The 17,956-nt window shown below is 39.7% G+C and overlaps 2 protein-coding genes across 3 annotated transcripts; one reads left to right on the top strand and one right to left on the bottom strand.

Moving 5' to 3' along the window:
- Positions 1-133: 133 nt before the first annotated feature.
- On the top strand, positions 134-8,570 carry LOC131313078 (protein CHROMATIN REMODELING 8). The gene is made up of 8 exons (XM_058341163.1): positions 134-447; positions 1,164-1,285; positions 2,204-2,770; positions 2,989-3,394; positions 4,297-5,167; positions 5,618-6,227; positions 6,504-6,974; positions 7,498-8,570. The coding sequence occupies exons 2-8, from the start codon at positions 1,193-1,195 to the stop codon at positions 8,164-8,166; spliced, it is 3,687 nt and encodes a 1,228-aa protein (XP_058197146.1). The 5' UTR covers positions 134-447; positions 1,164-1,192; the 3' UTR covers positions 8,167-8,570.
- An 841-nt stretch (positions 8,571-9,411) lies between these two features.
- LOC131313079 (uncharacterized protein At1g03900) lies at positions 9,412-13,806 on the bottom strand. 2 transcript variants are annotated; one of them, XR_009196064.1, is made up of 4 exons: positions 13,053-13,763; positions 11,349-11,636; positions 9,828-9,980; positions 9,412-9,667 (listed from the first exon to the last, which is right to left on the bottom strand). XR_009196064.1 is itself a non-coding variant. In XM_058341164.1 (3 exons), the coding sequence occupies exons 1-3, from the start codon at positions 13,539-13,541 to the stop codon at positions 9,912-9,914; spliced, it is 846 nt and encodes a 281-aa protein (XP_058197147.1). In that variant the 5' UTR covers positions 13,542-13,806; the 3' UTR covers positions 9,708-9,911. The 2 variants fall into 2 exon arrangements, 1 of the variants encoding a protein (XP_058197147.1); XM_058341164.1 differs by lacking the exon at positions 9,412-9,667 and having other exon boundaries at positions 9,708-9,980; positions 13,053-13,806.
- Positions 13,807-17,956: the final 4,150 nt, after the last annotated feature.

Genomic DNA, 17,956 nt, shown 5'->3' with positions numbered 1-17,956 from the left:
AATCTAAGATAAAGTTTTAAAAGCCCAAAAAACCAACTTTAAAATGGCACTATATACACCTTCTCTCGGTCGGGATGATGCCACGTGCAGAAATCGCCTGCGTGGGCGGCAAGGGTTGTTTGTCCCCGCCAAACATAAAAGGAAACGAAAACAGATGAGGCGCAGGATATCGAGCGTGAGCCCTGCTCACGTTAGAAATTAGAAAGAATCGTCGACTTCGAGGCCCTTCCTCCGCAAGCTACCCCTAACTACGATCGTCGACCGAGATAAAAGCCTAGAAATAAATCGGGAGGGAGTCGACTCAGGAATTGCTCGTTCGTTGAATCTAGGGTTTCTGAGGATTGAATTTCTGTTGAAGACTGGAATCACAAAATTCGGTGGGAAATCGGGATTTATTGGTCGCCGGTTCGATCGGTTGGTAGGTACACAGATATATACATACAACGGGTACGTATGTATCTATGTCGATGTTATATCCCCATTCTTAGTTATTTGAACTGTCATTAGCTATTTGGTTTAAGTTGATGAGTGAATGCAGTAGAATTTAGTGAACTAGTTGAAATTTATACGTTAACGATACGAGTAATGTACCTGAAATAGGAGCGCATACCCTAAGTCATGTAATGTGCGTGCACGAGCGTGAAAGTCTTTCAAAAACTAGAGCAGGGATTGAGAGTGTAACGCGGAGTGAGGATTGAAAAAGTGGGATGGGAGGATGCTACCGAAGGATTATTTGACTAATCTACCTGATAGTTGTGGTATAAATAGTTTAATGGTATGGTGAAGGAAAAAATAGTTTCATGGCGGTTGTACTTCACGAGGACAACCAGAGAAGATGCAATTATATCCAGATGGAGATAATCGAAGAGGTCGTTCTCACTGATGAATAAATCCTAATGGCAAGGCTGATTCTTTTAGCAAACTGGACTGGCAGAGAGTGCGTAATGTTCCATTTAAATCGCTTGAATGGCTAAATTTCTGTTTCGTCACAACTAATTTGGGTTCTTTGGGTGACACTGCATTATGCTTGTTACTTGCGTGGCTTTTCAGTGGCAGCCAGTGCTTAAATTGGGACAGTTTACTGGTTTTAGTGGAACATTATAAGCATATATGTTGAGCTGCTAAAGTCATGGTTAGAAGTTAATATGGCTAAAGTTGTACAGGTGACTCTTGACTAAGGACGTGGCAATAAATGAAAGAAGAAGAGGAGGATAGAGTTCTGCTAAGCAGCTTGGGTGTCACATCTGCAAACCCGGAAGATATTGAACGCCATATATTAGCAAAGGTTGCTACTGTATACCATACTCATTTGTTAATTTCCTACTAATCACTTTTCGCCTTTTCATTGGATAAGGTCTTGATTACATTTCCTGCTGAAAGGTAGATATTGGCAGTAGCCTAATTTCTTGTTGTTCAGTATGATATCATAGCCTCTAGAGTGTGTTCAAGGCATTATCGGGAGCTAGCTTAGATGGCAAAGCTTCTTGGTGTGGTTTGGATTCATACCTGTTGTTTAGCCTGTCACTATTGCCCCCAAAAAAGCCATAAATGCACAGGCTCACTCAGTTTTGTCAGAATTCTCTATCACAATAGGTTTATGTGATGGCAGAAGTCTTCGAGCAAGCATGCGAGAGAGAGAGAGAGTACCTGTAGCTGTTTCCACAAGTTATGGATTGATTCTTGCAGGATATAAGTATTCTTGTCATCAAAGAAGTGATCTTCCATATGTTTCTGGCTGTGCCGGCAATGCTGAGGTCCTTGATCATTTTTTCTAGGTTGATAGATTTAGACATTACATGTTATGGGCCTCCTAACGATTATGATTTGCTAAACACTGTCAGAAATGTGTATAACTAGTAGGGCGGTATATTTGTAGACATGCTTTTGCTCACATTTTGATAGTCTTGTATGTACTCAAAAGAATGAAGATGGCATCATATCCATGTAGAACTTGCTGAAATTGTTTAAGCTATCTCACTTGCGTGCTATTACTGATTGTGTATATTGCTCATGGTTTTTATGTTGGACGTTGCACCTTTCCTCTAGGATAGGTAGGAGATACACCTGAATACTTAACATCTGGAGACTAATATATAATTCTCATGGTCCAAAGGAGGCCACGGCTGTGCTCTACTGCCCATTTGTTGTCAGCATTTTCTAATTTTTTGAATTGCAATCTGATGATAGCTGTATCTGATGGCAGGCAAGAAATAATGCTGGGGACAGTAGTGAACCTGGAGGAAGCAGGGAGGAGGAACTTCTTGGCTGTTCAGAAAACAATGAATTGCCGTCCACCAACCATGCAGAACTATATAGCAAATTAAGGGCTGTTAAAATAGAAATAGACGCTGTTGCATCTAGTGTTGAACAGGTCAAGAACTTTGCAAGTATTGAAAATCACGTCTCTGATGGCGATGATGGCTGGGGAAAAGAAGATGAGGAGGATGATAAGAGTGCTGTCCAGGTTTCGCATAATAATTTAACCCTCCAGCAGGCATTGGCAACTGAGAGACTGAGAAGCCTGAAGAAAACTAAGGGTCAGCTTGAGAAAGAAATTTCAAACTTGTGCAAGAACAGCCCTTCCAAGCTCAATAAACATGATAGAGTGATACAAGAACTTGTTAAAGAAGAACCAAGGCTGAAATCAAGGTTGAAACAAGTTCAGAAGCCAAGCAAGAATTCAAAAAAGCGTCAGAAAATAGTTTCATTTGATGAAGATGGAGATTTTGACGCAGTGTTAAATTCAGCATCTGCTGGATTTATTGAAACAGTGAGTAATACATGGTTTTTTTTGCCGATTATACTAAGTTGGATAAACAGGAGATCTAGTAGTTGATAGAAGGGGTTTAAGCGGTTGATTTTATGTTCTTATCCTTTGACAAAAGTTAAAGTCTATTGCTATTGTAACTGGATGTTTAAAGTTACTCAAGAGTGTACAAATTATGTTGGAAATATGATGATGAACTGTGAAATTTTTTTTTGGGTCAGGAAAGGGATGAGTTAGTGAGGAAAGGAATTTTAACCCCCTTTCACAAGCTTAAGGGTTTTGAGCGTCGCATTCAAACAGCTGGGCCATCTGACAGACACAATGTAAGTGAAGAGGATAACAAGAGTGATGATCTTGCTTCCACCAGTATAGCTAGAGCTGTGCAGTCTATGTCAGAGGCTGCGCAAGCTCGTCCCACAACTAAGCTTCTCAATTCAGAATCCTTGCCAAAACTTGAAGCACCCACTCATCCTTTTCAACGACTAAGAACACCTTTGAAGGTTCCTCGATCACCTGAAAAGGAGACTGATACGAACAAAGGCACATTAAGGAAAAGGAAAAGACCATTGCCTGGAAAGAAATGGAGAAAGTTGGCTTCTAACGAGGGAAATGATCTGGACCAATCTGGTATGTTTGGGCAATTCTACAAGTTCTTTAGCTGAACTGTATGTGTATCTCATTCTTTTCAACTCCTAATCATTGTTATAACTTTTATAGGAGTTGGTCAAGTCCTGAGATGTTGCTGGTGTTTGTTCTTGGATGGCCTTTTGTTTTTACTACTGCATTAGATTTTACTCAACACCTATAACTCCATTGGGTGATGACTATCCGCACTTATGGACATAATCTAGATATCATATGTATATTCACCTCAAGCCCGTCATTGTATCTGAAGGTTGCTTTATGGTTGGGTTTTAGAGAATGGGCTTCTGTTTTCTTTGTGGAAATGCTTCTGGAAGTGGGGTCAGTTTCAGGTTGTTACAACAATTCCCTGCAGTCCCTATTGTTTCCTTAGCCCTGAGAATCATTTCTATCGTATCCTAGCCACTTTAGACGTAGTTGGAGATGCTAATGTGGGCATATGTTACTCTGACAAAATGGGCAAAAGGACTAGTATTGGTCCGAGTTGGTAAATAGGCTACATAAACCCCTTGTCAGTTAACTTACATTACAAAAACTATTTCTTCGCCCAAAAAATGTTACTTGTTCATGAACTTGAATATTTCCCAATAACCTCAAGTATTTTGGTTCTGACCGACTGACTCCAAACAAATGCATGCACAAACATCTTTCTAAGCTTGCACTGCCTATAATTTTCTTACATATATCTCTTTCGGTTCTGTAATATTTTTGTGTTGTTCTTTGACAACAAATTTGTCATTTGAAGGCCATGTTATACAAATGTGTATTAAAGTCAGGGAAGATTGTGATGCTTCTATAGATGCAGTGTATGTATTCCATTTTCGTTTATGTATAGTTTATATATCTGGGAATAGGATGTGGTATTGAACTTGTTTATTTTACCAAAGATGCAAATGGTGATGTGGCAACCTCCAGTTATGAACAAGAAGACCAGGAGAATGGTGAAGATGTGGATGGTAGTGAACCTCCTTTCGTGACACTTGAAGGTGGGCTGAAAATCCCTGAAAGCGTTTTCAGCAAACTTTTTGACTACCAAAAGGTGGGGGTACAATGGTTATGGGAACTCCATTGCCAAAGAGCTGGTGGGATCATTGGAGATGAGATGGGCCTTGGTAAAACAATCCAGGTCTTATCTTTTCTTGGAGCATTGCACTTCAGTAATTTGTACAAACCAAGCATAATTGTTTGCCCTGTTACACTCTTGCGTCAATGGAAGAGGGAAGCGCAAAAGTGGTATCCAAACTTTCATGTGGAGTTACTTCACGATTCTGCTCAGGATCCAACTGTTAGAAAGAAGCGATCCGAATCTTGTGAAAGTGACTATGAAAGTGAAGATGTAGTTGACAGTGATAGTGAACAAAATTTGCGGTCAAAAAAAAGAAAGAAATGGGATTCCTTGATAAATTGTGTTCTGAGATCACAATCGGGGTTGCTGATTACCACTTATGAGCAACTACGTTTGCTAGGGGGAAAACTCCTTGACATTGAATGGGGTTATGCAGTACTAGACGAAGGACACCGTATTCGGAATCCAAATGCCGAAGTTACTTTAGTTTGCAAACAGCTGCAGACAGTTCATCGCATAATAATGACTGGTGCACCAATTCAGAACAAGCTTGCTGAATTGTGGTCATTGTTTGATTTTGTTTTCCCTGGAAAGTTGGGGGTCCTCCCTGTATTTGAGTCTGAATTTGCAGTTCCCATATCTGTTGGTGGCTATGCTAACGCTTCACCCTTGCAAGTATCCACAGCTTACAGGTGTGCATCAAAGGATCTCTGAAGTCTAGATTCTATTTGAAATTTCATGTACTTGATCCGCTGTATTTGAAATTGTTCAGTAATTTGTGCTTTACTCAAATTCATTAAGAACTATGAAAATATCTGAATTCAATTGACATTGGGAAATAACCGGTAAATTAGGGGCCCATGCCTCCTCCAGCCGGTAAAAGTGACAACATAGAGCAAAAAGAGTGTTTTTTTTTTAACCTAAATAAAAATACTCATCCCAAAAGTAGTTAAAACAGTTTTAAGTAGCACCTTTCACAAAACGTTCAACAGCACAAGATTGTTCATTGTCTAAGTTGAAGAGATGCTTTCTTGGATGTAGCCATGTAGGTTGTTAGATTGATTACCGTCTCATTTCTCACCTTTTCAATATGCCAACCCCTCCCATCGTAAATCACTCCTATTAAATTTGACATGGTGCAGATGTGCAGTGGTTTTGCGTGACTTGGTCATGCCTTACCTCCTCCGGAGAATGAAGGCTGATGTGAATGCACAACTTACAAAGAAGACTGAACATGTCCTCTTTTGTAGCCTGACTCCAGAGCAGCGATCTGTGTACAGAGCATTTCTTGCTAGCTCTGATGTAGAACAGATCTTTGATGGAAGCAGAAACTCTCTTTATGGAATTGACGTGATGCGTAAAATTTGCAACCACCCTGATCTGCTTGAGAGAGAACATTCTTTCCAGAATCCAGATTACGGGAACCCTGAACGCAGTGGGAAAATGAAAGTTGTTGCCCAAGTGCTGGAAGTGTGGAGGGAACAGGGTCACCGTGTTCTTCTTTTCACCCAAACTCAACAAATGCTTGATATTCTTGAAAGTTTTTTGGTTTCTGGTGGCTACACTTACCGGAGAATGGATGGTATGACTCCTGTAAAATATAGAATGGCGTTGATAGATGAATTTAACGACTCGGATGATGTTTTTATCTTCATCTTAACAACAAAAGTCGGTGGTTTGGGTACAAATTTAACGGGTGCAAACAGGGTGATCATCTTTGATCCAGACTGGAACCCTTCTACTGACATGCAGGTGGGTCTGTGTTTGATTCATTTCGGTAATTAGTTTAGTTCATTCTCCTAATTTTTCTTGAAGATGAACATACTGGTTGTTCTGTAGATTTACCTCTGTAATGGTAACTATGAAGGTATTGACGTTTTGTTATTGATCTTTTATGTTCACTGCATCAATAGTGACATTTCCTTATTTTTAAGCAAAAACTGCTTCAGTTCTATTCCTGATTTTTTTTTTTAGCTTGCCTCTGAAAACACCATTAAGTATATTTAGGTGACTTATTGCTTATGACAGGCTAGGGAGCGTGCTTGGCGTATTGGTCAGACCAAAGATGTAACGGTTTATAGGCTTATCACTCGTGGAACGATTGAAGAGAAGGTGTATCACCGACAGATTTACAAACACTTTCTTACCAATAAAATATTGCAGAATCCACAGCAGAGACGGTTCTTCAAATCCCGAGATATGAAGGATCTCTTTACATTGAATGATGATGAAGAAAGTGGGTCTACCGAAACGTCCAACATTTTCAGTCAATTATCTGGAGATGTAAATGTTGTTGGGGCTCAGAACGGTGACCAAGATAAGCAGAAATCTGTGAAACTACCAACAGCAAATGCTGCTGCTGATGCAGTTGAAAAAGGGAACGATCCGGAGATTGGACCATCCAAAAGGAAGGGTAAAGGAAAAGCTGTCCTTAGTGATGGCGAAGTTGATGAAGATGCGAATATTCTTCGGTGTCTTTTTGACGCTCAAGGAATTCATGTAAGTTTTGAGTTTTCTATAAAGTGCCTTCGAATGAAGGTAGCTTTTGCCCTTTACTGAATGATCTCTCTTTCCGTGAAAGAGTGATTTACTTCACCCACCGTCACGCGCGTGCGTTTACTCTAGTTAGTTTGGAGGTTGAAAACAAGCAGATTTTTTGCTAATTTGCGGTCTTTCAAAGGAATAGACATTTGCATCACTCAGTCTCTGCTACTTTGGAGAGTTCATAATTGTTGGAAACTGGACCATATTATCAGGCTTGCTCTTGTTTGATAATTGAATGTTCGGCTTTTTGTCCACTTTGCTTTATTTGGTGTCTCATGTGTGTCTCTTCAAGACTTAGAAATCACTTTTAAGTATTGTTTCCTATCAGCTATTGAAGTTTTATCCCCTTCGTTACTCTCCAAAATTGCAAATTAGACAAGTGACTGGTTATCCCATAAATTCTACTTCGGTAGCCTTAACATGCCTTGCACATTGTCACTGCTTCGCCTCACTCTTTAGTTTCATCCTTTTGCTTCAGAGTGCTATGAACCATGATGCAATTATGAACGCCCACGACGAAGAGAAGATAAAACTCGAAGAGCAAGCTTCCCAAATCGCTCAGAGAGCAGCAGAAGCACTACGCCAGTCACGAATCCTTCGACGCCGGGAAAGCGTATCCATTCCAACCTGGACAGGAAAAGCAGGAGCCGCTGGCGCACCCTCCTCTTTGCCCCGGAAATTTGGCTCAACCATAAATTCCCAATTGACCACCAATTCCAAACCCATGGAAGAATCATCCAGCAATGGAATAGCAGCTGGGGCATCTGCTGGGAAAGCGTTATCCTCGGCTGAATTACTGGCAAGGATACGGAAGACCCAAGAAAGAGCGGTTGGTGATGTGATCGAACATCAGTTCAGTGTGGGTTCTAGTTCTGGTGGTAGAGAGAGAGATGCAAATGGTATGATTTCTAGGTCAACCAAAAATTTATCTGGGGTGCAGCCAGAAGTGTTGATACGACAGATTTGTACCTTTATACAGCAGAGAAGTGGGAGGAGTAGTTCTGCTAGTATTGTGGAGCACTTCAGGGAAAGGGTGCCCTCGAAGGATCTGCCCTTGTTTAAGAATCTTTTGAAGGAGATAGCCATTTTGGAGAAGGGTTCTGATGGGTCTTCTTGGGTTTTAAAGCCAGAGTATCAACAACAGTGAAGTGTTAAACCTCAGATTTGTAGGTGATCTGTTGTTTCTCTTTATTGCATATGTCGAACCAATTGTTTTGGAAACCCAATGAAAAAAAAGAAGAGTGGGAATTGCTCTGGAGCTGCTTCAGTTTTGCTGATAGCAGATTTTTGAAGTGGGTTGAATTTCCAAGATGAGGACACGAGCGAGCCCGCTGCTCTGGGTTTTGCCCCTTCTCTATTTTTTAGTTTTGCTATTGCCTTTCTGCTAATATTATCAAGGCGTCACAAACATAGGTGAATGGCTTATGCTGTACAGATTTAATTGAAGGCGTATGCCTCACTGATTTTGTAAATCTTTTATTTGTGGATAGAGGCTGAAGGAGATCAGAGTTAAATTGTTTCAAAATGAATGAAATCTTTTATTTGTGGATAGAGGGTGAAGGAGATCAGAGTTAAATTGTTTCAAAATGAATGAAGCCCCGTAGTTTCTCGGTCACCCTTTGGTGATGATCGGATACTTCATTGTTTTCATTTCCTAAACCAGCAGAAAAGGAAAGTTTCTTTTGGTTCATTTTCTCATTCTAGCTTTCCCTTTTGCAAATCCAAGATGGAAACCTAGCAGTAGAGTTGTAAACTTGTGCGCAAGGTGAGTGTGTACCATCCTGTTGTGACCAATTATGGGGTATGGAACTGTCGCATGAAAATTGTACCTCATCGGGACAATGAAATTGGGCTTGACCACTTATTGTAGTGAAAGCATGAACTGTTGGTTTAAACTAAGTGAATGTTTCCAGTTTAGTGTGCCATCAGTTTCGCAACAAGAATACGGAAACAGCCCTTCCCAGGTTCTAGACCGGAGAGCAATTGGTAGTCAAGTAGTCTTCTGAATTCAAAACGAAATCCTTTCATTGTTTGATTCCACTGGATTTTGAAGCATTTTGGCAGGAGAGAATCCATTCAACCTCCAGCCCGAAGTACATAACTAGACAATTTTCCTACCTCACTTAAGTAAATCTAAATTTACTAGCCCTTGTAATCTGAGAAATGAATATCGAGTGAAAGAAAATAAAAGGTGAAATACCTTTTGAATAAGATTCTAAGATCTCTCATTATATTAGGTTCTCCTTGATTTGCACAACCACCAGAATAGGGCAAAAAAAAATCCAGTGCATTCTCGTTTCCTCCTCTTCACCACCCAATTCATATGAAAAATAGTGACGGGCACCAAAGGCATTCATTGACCTAAAAGCACGATCGATTCTAAATAGCGCTCTGATCTAAGCACGACACGCAATACAATTCATCTCCAGGGTTTTTGTGCCAGACAAATTGGGGGAAAGAAATGAGTTGTTAGCCCACATGACCATGGTAATACATTTTTGCCACAATACCCGAAGCAATGTTAAAGAAACAAACCCACAGAACTACCCGTGATACTTGAATCAGGCTGATTTAACCAAACTAGGTTTATCTTCGGCCAAATAGATGGGGCCGCCCCAGATGTGTTGGTGGTAATTTGCATCAGTCAACTGAAAATCAGAAAGAAAGCAATATGCTCATCCAAAAAAATGAGGGAAATAATTTATTCTCTGTTACATTTTAGATAACACTCAGAAGTTCAATCAAATTAAAAGAAGCATATCAACACATTCCAGGATACATCACTTCCAAAAATCGAGGATTTGGTACCTTGAATTCTCTTTCATTTGTTTGATTTTCTTTTCTTTCTCAGCATAACAGCAAACAAAGATTTCAATCATATTCATGACACAATTAAAATGCTGCCCATCCAGCTGCACTAGTCTTTGTCGATGCTGATCCAGCTGTAGAAGGAAGGTTCCTCTGCAGATTTCAGAAAACAAAAATGAGAAAAGCGAGAAGCTCTTCTGGGTCAAAAAGATGGTAAAAAATGACTCGCATCAATGAGTAAACATGAGACTCCATTGATCCTTTGGATAGCAGTAAGCCAGTAGTTTGGCCAACAAAAATTTCAACTTATTAGGCAAAGATAGCACATATGACATTTGTTTGCACCGACCCACACGTTACATATGCACAAGATAAATGAGCGGTGCGCCCATATTGTTAACAAAATTGTTTTCGCTCTTTCGTTCCTTTTCTATTTTATTTTCTTCTTCGTTTTTTTTTTTGGGGTCCAAGACCGCAAAACAGAATGCTTTTCCTAGATACCCACTTTTACTGGTTGCTGCATCTTGAAGCTAATATAAAAGCAGACAACAAAACTGAGGTAACGCACATTAAATTTCTGCGTTGACAAAGAATGCAATCCATATGAAGTCATTTTGAGAACGACGACAGTTCGAAGGATAACAGGAGAACTCTGAAGACATTCTATAATCTGGTGTACCTTCATCTAATAAAATTGCACCTAATTGCAGAAAAAGACAGAAAATGTCAAATGCAAACACCTAGTGCAACACTGAAGGTCCACAAATACTGGGATACTTAAAATTAAGAGAAATTTATAGAAATGGTCCTCCTAGTTTCATTCGAGTCTCATTTTCATCCTCCAAGTATCAATTACAACTTTTTTGGACCTTTAAGTTTGGTTTTCGTACCAAGTTGATCCAATTGATAACGTTTGTCAGCCAAATTGGATGGAAAAAATTAGATTGAGGGAAGACGTCATCAATTGGACCAACTTGGTACGAACTGCAACGTGCAAATTGCCATCAATTAGATTTTTTCCGTCCAATTTGGCTGATAAAAGTTATCAATTGGACCAATTTGGTACAAAAACCAAACTTGAAGGTTAAAAGAGTTGTAATTGATACTTGGAGGACGAAAATAAGACTCGAATGAAACTAGGAGGACCATTTCTATAAATTTCCCTAAAATTAATCAACATACTGAAATCTCTGCATTACGCTAGATGTGATGATGGTGCATGAACCGTTAGTACCCTCAAGGGTAGAGGCTAAAGTGCGAACATCAAGATTGAAAAGGATTTTCTAGACCAAACAGAACAATTATATGTCTACTCAAGTCAGAGATAATTAGCTCAGCTAGAAGAACTAGTTTACGATCTGTCTGCAAATAAAATTCCGGGCGCGGTATGCAGGAAGACAGTGGTACCAAAACCAGAGGAAAGTGAAGAAGGTGTGTAGAGCTGTGATTGTGGAGCTTACAGGAAGTTAATTAAAATGACAAAACTTAAGAACAGATGGCAGAGAGGAAATAGAGAAATACCTCTAATTGAGAGAGATCTGAAAGAGGATCAGTAGATCGTCTCACATTCTCCTTGGTCCCCTTGAGACCAACACCATGACTCGTGGAAGTCATCCGAGCAGCAACAGGATCATTAGGTGGGGGTGGTAGAGGAGACCTTATTTTTCCACCCCCAACAGGTGGAGGGGAAAGGCTCAGAGCTTTAGGCTTTGCTGTTCCAGATAGCCCTCCAGATAAACCAGCAGCTGAAAGCATGCCAGTACCAGCAGATGACTTATTCTTCACATTTATTCGGATGGTTTCACCTTCCTGTATAAAAAAAAAAAACCGAAAAGTTAGATCCACCCAGAAGCACACAAGGCATTAGTTTGATCCTGACACAGTAAAAAATAATTGTATAGAACACCGCTGTCTCAGAATATGCCTATATGAATTATCAGATGAGAGAATCTAATTTGTTTTACTTTGTAATCACACGGGTCAACACACAAATAAATACGTTTGTGGAATATAGGAAAACCTCTGGCTGAATCAAGAATAGTATCGATAAGGCACCAGGCATGTCACTGCTGAAGATAAAAAGAACTTCTCTTGTACACATTGGCGACAAATCAAAATCACGGGCTGAAATAGGAGCCAGTCTTAATTAATATAGCATAGTCGGTCAATCAATTATAATGTGACTCGCCTGATCTAACACAATTACCCAAACAATCATTTTCAAGGGTATCACTTCTGGTTCTATCACCCACTGTGTACTCTACTACTTACAACAAGCATTGGCTAACCAACTCCAAGGAAATCATGTCTACCATGACATGCATATTTTGATTCCAAGGAATATCATGTCAGTATTGACAACAAATTCAGTTCTCTAGAATCCGGTTACTTCTCATTACAAAGCCAATCATTAACAAATCTTTACCCTTGGAAAAACAACCAATCAAACTCCAAAAACACAACCGCTGCCAAACCATGAAATGGGGAGGAAAATAAGACCACCAGAAAGGATTTTTGTTCTTTCAAATAAGTCAATCAAGTTCATGGCCAGAAACAGTGAAGCACCATTATAGTACAGCAATCCTGGATGGGATATTTCTGTAAAACTTGGATTAGAGTCCCCTCTGTCAAACCGAAGATCTTATTACTTGCCAGAAAATTAAGTTCTATGTGCATGTGTTAAAAGGTATACCTATACGTGAAATACATGCACACGCTCTTGAATCATGTGGCCCATATAATCCAAGTACAATATTAGGCAGAAATCAAACATAATGACAACAATACAGCTTACATTACTGTCAGCTCTTTAACTTAATACGGAAGGAACCTAGAACCATTCCCTTCATGAATTTCTTACTCAAATTCATGTTAGCCCATTCAAGTGATTCATATGCAAGTTACGGTGGGGGCTTAAAATGGCCTACCACACGGTGACACATTAGCAACTCAGATACAAGTGCCGTAGGCGAAGCTATGGTGACTCAGTGGAGTAGGGCAGCGAGCTCCACAACAAAAGCGAAGCGAGCCGCGCTAGCACAAATAATAATCCATAAAATGGCCCTTCACTCTGCGCTCACAATTCTCGCTCTCGCTCTCGTGAATTTTGTATTTTGAGATAGTTTTAAAAGAAAGACGCTCTCACGCTTGCGAATTATGTGACCTATTAGCACACATTAAACACATACAATTTGAAATCTGCAAAGAACACGAGCAGAATTATACCTTGAGTCTATGATTCACAGCGGGATGAATATCAATCTGCCCATCTTCACTCTCCTCCTCCTTCTCACCCTCCCTCTTCACGTACTTCTCGTGATCCGACAACGCCACGTTGAAATCAAACGCCTCGTTCCTCTCCCCAAACCCTAGCCCGATGAAGGCGTGCTTCCCCCTCCCGTCCTCGATCCTCAAAACAAAATACCTGGACGAGTCGAGCACGGGCTCGACGGAGGCCTCACGCTGGCCGGGGTAGACGAAGCAGGCGGCGAAGAGTTCCTCTCCGAAGGCGGCGCTGGGGTCCTCGAGGCGGATCTCGCAGCGGTCGTGGCGGGAGACGACGCGGAGGCGGCCGGTCCAGATCTTGTCGGACTGGAGCCACTCGCCGCACTTGTAGCCGCCCGAGGTGGACCGTGGTGGGATCTTGAAGACGGAGACCTCGCGGACGACGAGGAGAGTGTGCTCGAGCGATTCTTCGTCGTCTTCGATCGACATTGAGCGCGGTGGTTAGGGGTTCCGAGTTCTGGTTAGGTGTGGAATGACCGAATGAGGTTAGCGTTTGGGTGCGAGAGCGCGGGGAAGCGTGGGAGTAACGCCGGTGGGAGTGACGCCGGTGGGACGCGGGGTTTAGATATAGAGAGAGAGAGAGAGAAGGGAGGAGGTAGTGGGTAGTTGTCAATGTGCTGGAGAGACGTGGGACGGAAGCGTGTTTTTGTTTTCCTAATTTGTTTTTTCCTTGCTTTTCCCTGTTTTCCAGGAAATAAGGATCGGAGCGTGTTTCGAATTGTCAAAACTGTTTTTTTTTCCATGTTCAAATGTCAATAAACTGTTTTATCTATTTAGGAATATTAAAAGGGGTTGAGACTAATTCAGAGCATCGCCAATCTAATGCTCTACGGAGTACTAATGTATTTACCTCAACAAAGCATAAATTGTCGAGACAAAAATGGAAGGTCAATGTTTGATTGCCTATTTATCTTACGACCAACACAATTGGAACACCGATGTTCGATGATCAAATTTTTCACTGTCTACTAAACATGGGCCCATATCTATTCTAATATATAAAAGGGGAGCACCAATTTGGTCTCTTTTTTTTTTTTAAGGCTTATCATGTATTTTCGTTTTTTCTAAATGTCCTTAAAAAAACACAAAACAAAACAGTTAACTATGAAAAATTTAACTGCCAGGGCTAGACCGTAAAACTACCTCCACCACAACTTCCTACCCCACATTCCCCAAAAAAAAAAAATTTGACAAAAGACTGCAGCAATTCAAAACACAATTCAAGATCTGTCACCGACCCAGCATCATCCTCTTCCACCAACAGGTATGCCTTGCACTGGTACAACGTTTTTTAATACTCAGTATTTTCCTTTTCTCTGTGTTTCTGTATATAGGAGTATATATTAATATATTAATGACCCCTCACTGTTACAGGTTTTATTTGGAAGGTTCTTAAGGAATTGTTTATTCTCCCTTTCTTTTTTATTTAATAAGTACTGCATTAGGAAGAATACTTCATACTCTGGAGTGAAAAAAAAAATACAGGTTTTAAAAAAAAAAGAGACCAAGAACTGAAGAAGGAGGTGTACATAGTTATTGTAACGACTCTAATTTTTATTAAATAAAAATTTCATTTAAATGTTGTTATTTCTTTTAATCACTTATCATTACTTTAAATATTTCTTTTAAATTCCGTTAATTCGTCATAATTAAGTTTTATTCCTTTTAAAATTCTTTCTTTTGATTAAAAGCCTTACTTGACTAGTAGAGTTAATTTCCAACCGACTAGTTGAACAAACCAAACTACCATTTCTTCTAGTTACACTTTCCGAACCCTAATTGGACCTTTTTGACCGTCTTGGAGCCTTTTGAACCCCCGAAACCCTAATTGAACCCTTAGACTTTTATGGGTAATCATTATACCCCATGACAAGTCATTTCAAATCCTAATTATAACCCATATTCCTTTACCCTTTGGTCCATGAATGCTAGGGAAATTTTTGACCATTGGTTATTGATTATCAAGTTGCCAATAAGACTTTGATTTGACCATACAAAATCATGGGCCAAGGAATATCATCATTTTACTTCCAAAACTAGTTATGTAACGACCCTGATTTTTGGTAAATAAAAATTTCGTTAAATATTTAAATTTTATTTTAACTACTTGGATTTGCTACTAAAAATTTCTTTTTAATTTTAATAATCCGTCATAATTAGATTTGAGACTTATAAAATTATATCTTTCACGCCGGAACAATCTAGTCATTTTCTAAAAACAAGTATGCTTATAAAAGCACTTGTATATTTTCCTAACGAGTTAGATAAAATCTTTAAATTATATTTCTTGGCTAGAAATCCTACTTGGCAAGTAGAATTAGTTTCCAACCAATTCGTTAGAAAACCTTAATTACCGTTTCAATCTAGTTACAATTTTCTAATCCTAGATGGACCTTTTTGACCGTCTTTGAGCCTTTTGAACCCCCGAACCCTAATTGAACCATTAGACTATAGGAGTAATCATTTTATTCCTATGTTTAGTCATTTCACTTTACCTAGCATCATTACTCACCCTACCTATTGGATAATAAAGGCAAGGGAAAACTTTAACCTTTGGTCCATAATTGTTAGGGAAAATATTATCCCTTGGACAATAGATTTCCATGACTAGTCATATCAAATTATTACCAATATCCATTTACCCCTTGGTCCATAATTGTTAGGGGAATTTTTGTCCCTTGGTTATTAGACCTTTGACTTGCCTAAATGCATGACAAGACAAGTCATACAAGAATCCCATCATTTTGCTTCAACCTTAGACTTGCCATAATGAGAACCTAGATTTGACTAGTCATTCAAGCCCATACTTACCTTCTTTAACCAATGGTTAATAAATGCTAGGAGAATTTTTGACCATTGGTTAATAGCAATTAAGTTGCCAATAAAGCCTTGATTTGACAATACAAAATCATGGGCTAAGGAATCTCATCATTTTGCTTCCAAGGAAGCAAGGCTAGCTTTGCCATGCATGCACACCTATGTTCTAGTCTTAAAATCCTAGACTTACTTTCCTAGATTTTCTTGGATGTATATAGATACAAGTGAGAGAGAGAGAGAGAGAGAGAGAGAGAGAGAGAGAGAGAGAGAGAGGCCGGATGGAGAGAGTGGGGTGGAGTGTGTGCATGAGTATTGATTACTTACACAAGCAACATTTATAGCCTTAAGCCTATTTTTTTGACTACATGCCAACCCATTTCTAGTCTTTCAAAGTACAAAGTTAGCCAATGATTTCATTCTTCTTGCAAGCAACCTCCCCATAGACTTGACAAGTCCAAAACCCTTCATGATGACCTAAGATTTGGCCTACAAATGGAAGTGACAAGTCATGGAAGACTTGGCATGCTTTCAAGCTTGATTGGACATGACAATGGAGCAAAATCCATGGGAGAGAGAGAGAGAGATATGGCCAGCCATATGGAGGGAGGAGGAGCTCAAGTTTTGGCTATAAATAGCACCCCATGTTTGCCTTTCAACACACACCTTCACTCACTTCTCTCTAGAAACCATTTCCATTTTTCCAGACAGCTCACTGCCCTCCACGAATCTCCATTTTTCTCCTGCTTAAAGTAGTTTTTAGAACCAACTCCCTTCGAGAAAGTTGTAGAGCACTTCGAAACCTTCAAGTTAGACCCAAGAACCATCCCAATCGGTGAAGAAATGACAAAGATATTGGCATCCGAAGTTCAGTAAAAATCTCGGATTTCCATTTCCAGACAGCATACTGTCTCTGCCTTTATCACCATTTTTCTCCTACCTAAAATAGTTTCTAGGATCAACTTCCTTCACGAAAGTCGTAGAGCACTTCGAGAGCTTCAATTTCAACCCAAGAACAATCGTATTCGGCCAAATATTGACCAAGTTACTGCCATCCAAAGTTTGGTCCAGATTTGCAAGTTTCACCGCCCGTAGAAATCTTCCAACTAGCTTATTCGGCCCCGACTAAGTTTCGGATCAAGGTAGATAAATCTCTACTCATTTTCCCTAGTATAACTTTAGTTATTTTGCTTATGATAAGGCAAGTTAAAGTATTAGGAATAAATAGCAAGCTCGTTTTACAAAATCTTGAAATGACATTACGATCATGTAGATTTTCTCTACTCACTTCCCTAAGTATACGTAGAACCCTAATCCAATAACTCTACGTATAGTATGGAATCTACGTTAGAAAGTAGCATGTTCTTGATTCAAAGTATCAATATCGTAGATAAGATTATCTATTGTTTGGTTTCAAGTAAATAAGCTTATCGTTTAAAATGCATGATTGTCAATAAGTTTATCTCACTAATGGAGGTATGAACATGTTGGATAAATGACTTTGTCTTGAATAAACATATGTTGTATAGAATTTCTCAAAAAGTAAGATATAACGATTTTCGAAAGATAAGATTTTAACGCTTGAATTGAAGTATTCATATTTGATCTTTTCGAGCATGCTTAGCAATATAGAATTGGATGATCTTGTTAGATTACAATGAATGATTTATGGTTGCGTATTTGAAAGGTCCTACCGCGGAGTCTATGCATGAGAACGAGACACGAAAATCGAGAAAATAGAAACATGACACCTAGGGTGTGGTTAACAAGAAAAATGTGTTTCGAAGGAGGAAATATTTGTGAAACTACATAATGACCGATTTTGATGGCATTATGTGAGATGTGTGTGTGTGAATGTGTGCCAATGGGAACCCGGGACGGCGGAACCATTGTGAGGATACTCGGGAACCCGGAACGGCGGAACCGAGGTTGGGTGTGTGGCTTGGTTATCCGCGGAGAGGAGCCAATGCAAATGTGTGCCAATGGGAAACCGGGACGGCGGAACCATTGTGAGGATACTCGGGAACCCG

Source organism: Rhododendron vialii, chromosome 13a, assembly GCF_030253575.1.
Source record: "Rhododendron vialii isolate Sample 1 chromosome 13a, ASM3025357v1".
Classification (NCBI taxonomy): domain Eukaryota; kingdom Viridiplantae; phylum Streptophyta; class Magnoliopsida; order Ericales; family Ericaceae; genus Rhododendron; species Rhododendron vialii.
The sequence above is the reverse complement of the archived record's forward strand: the minus strand, read 5'-3'. Positions and strand labels throughout refer to the sequence as shown.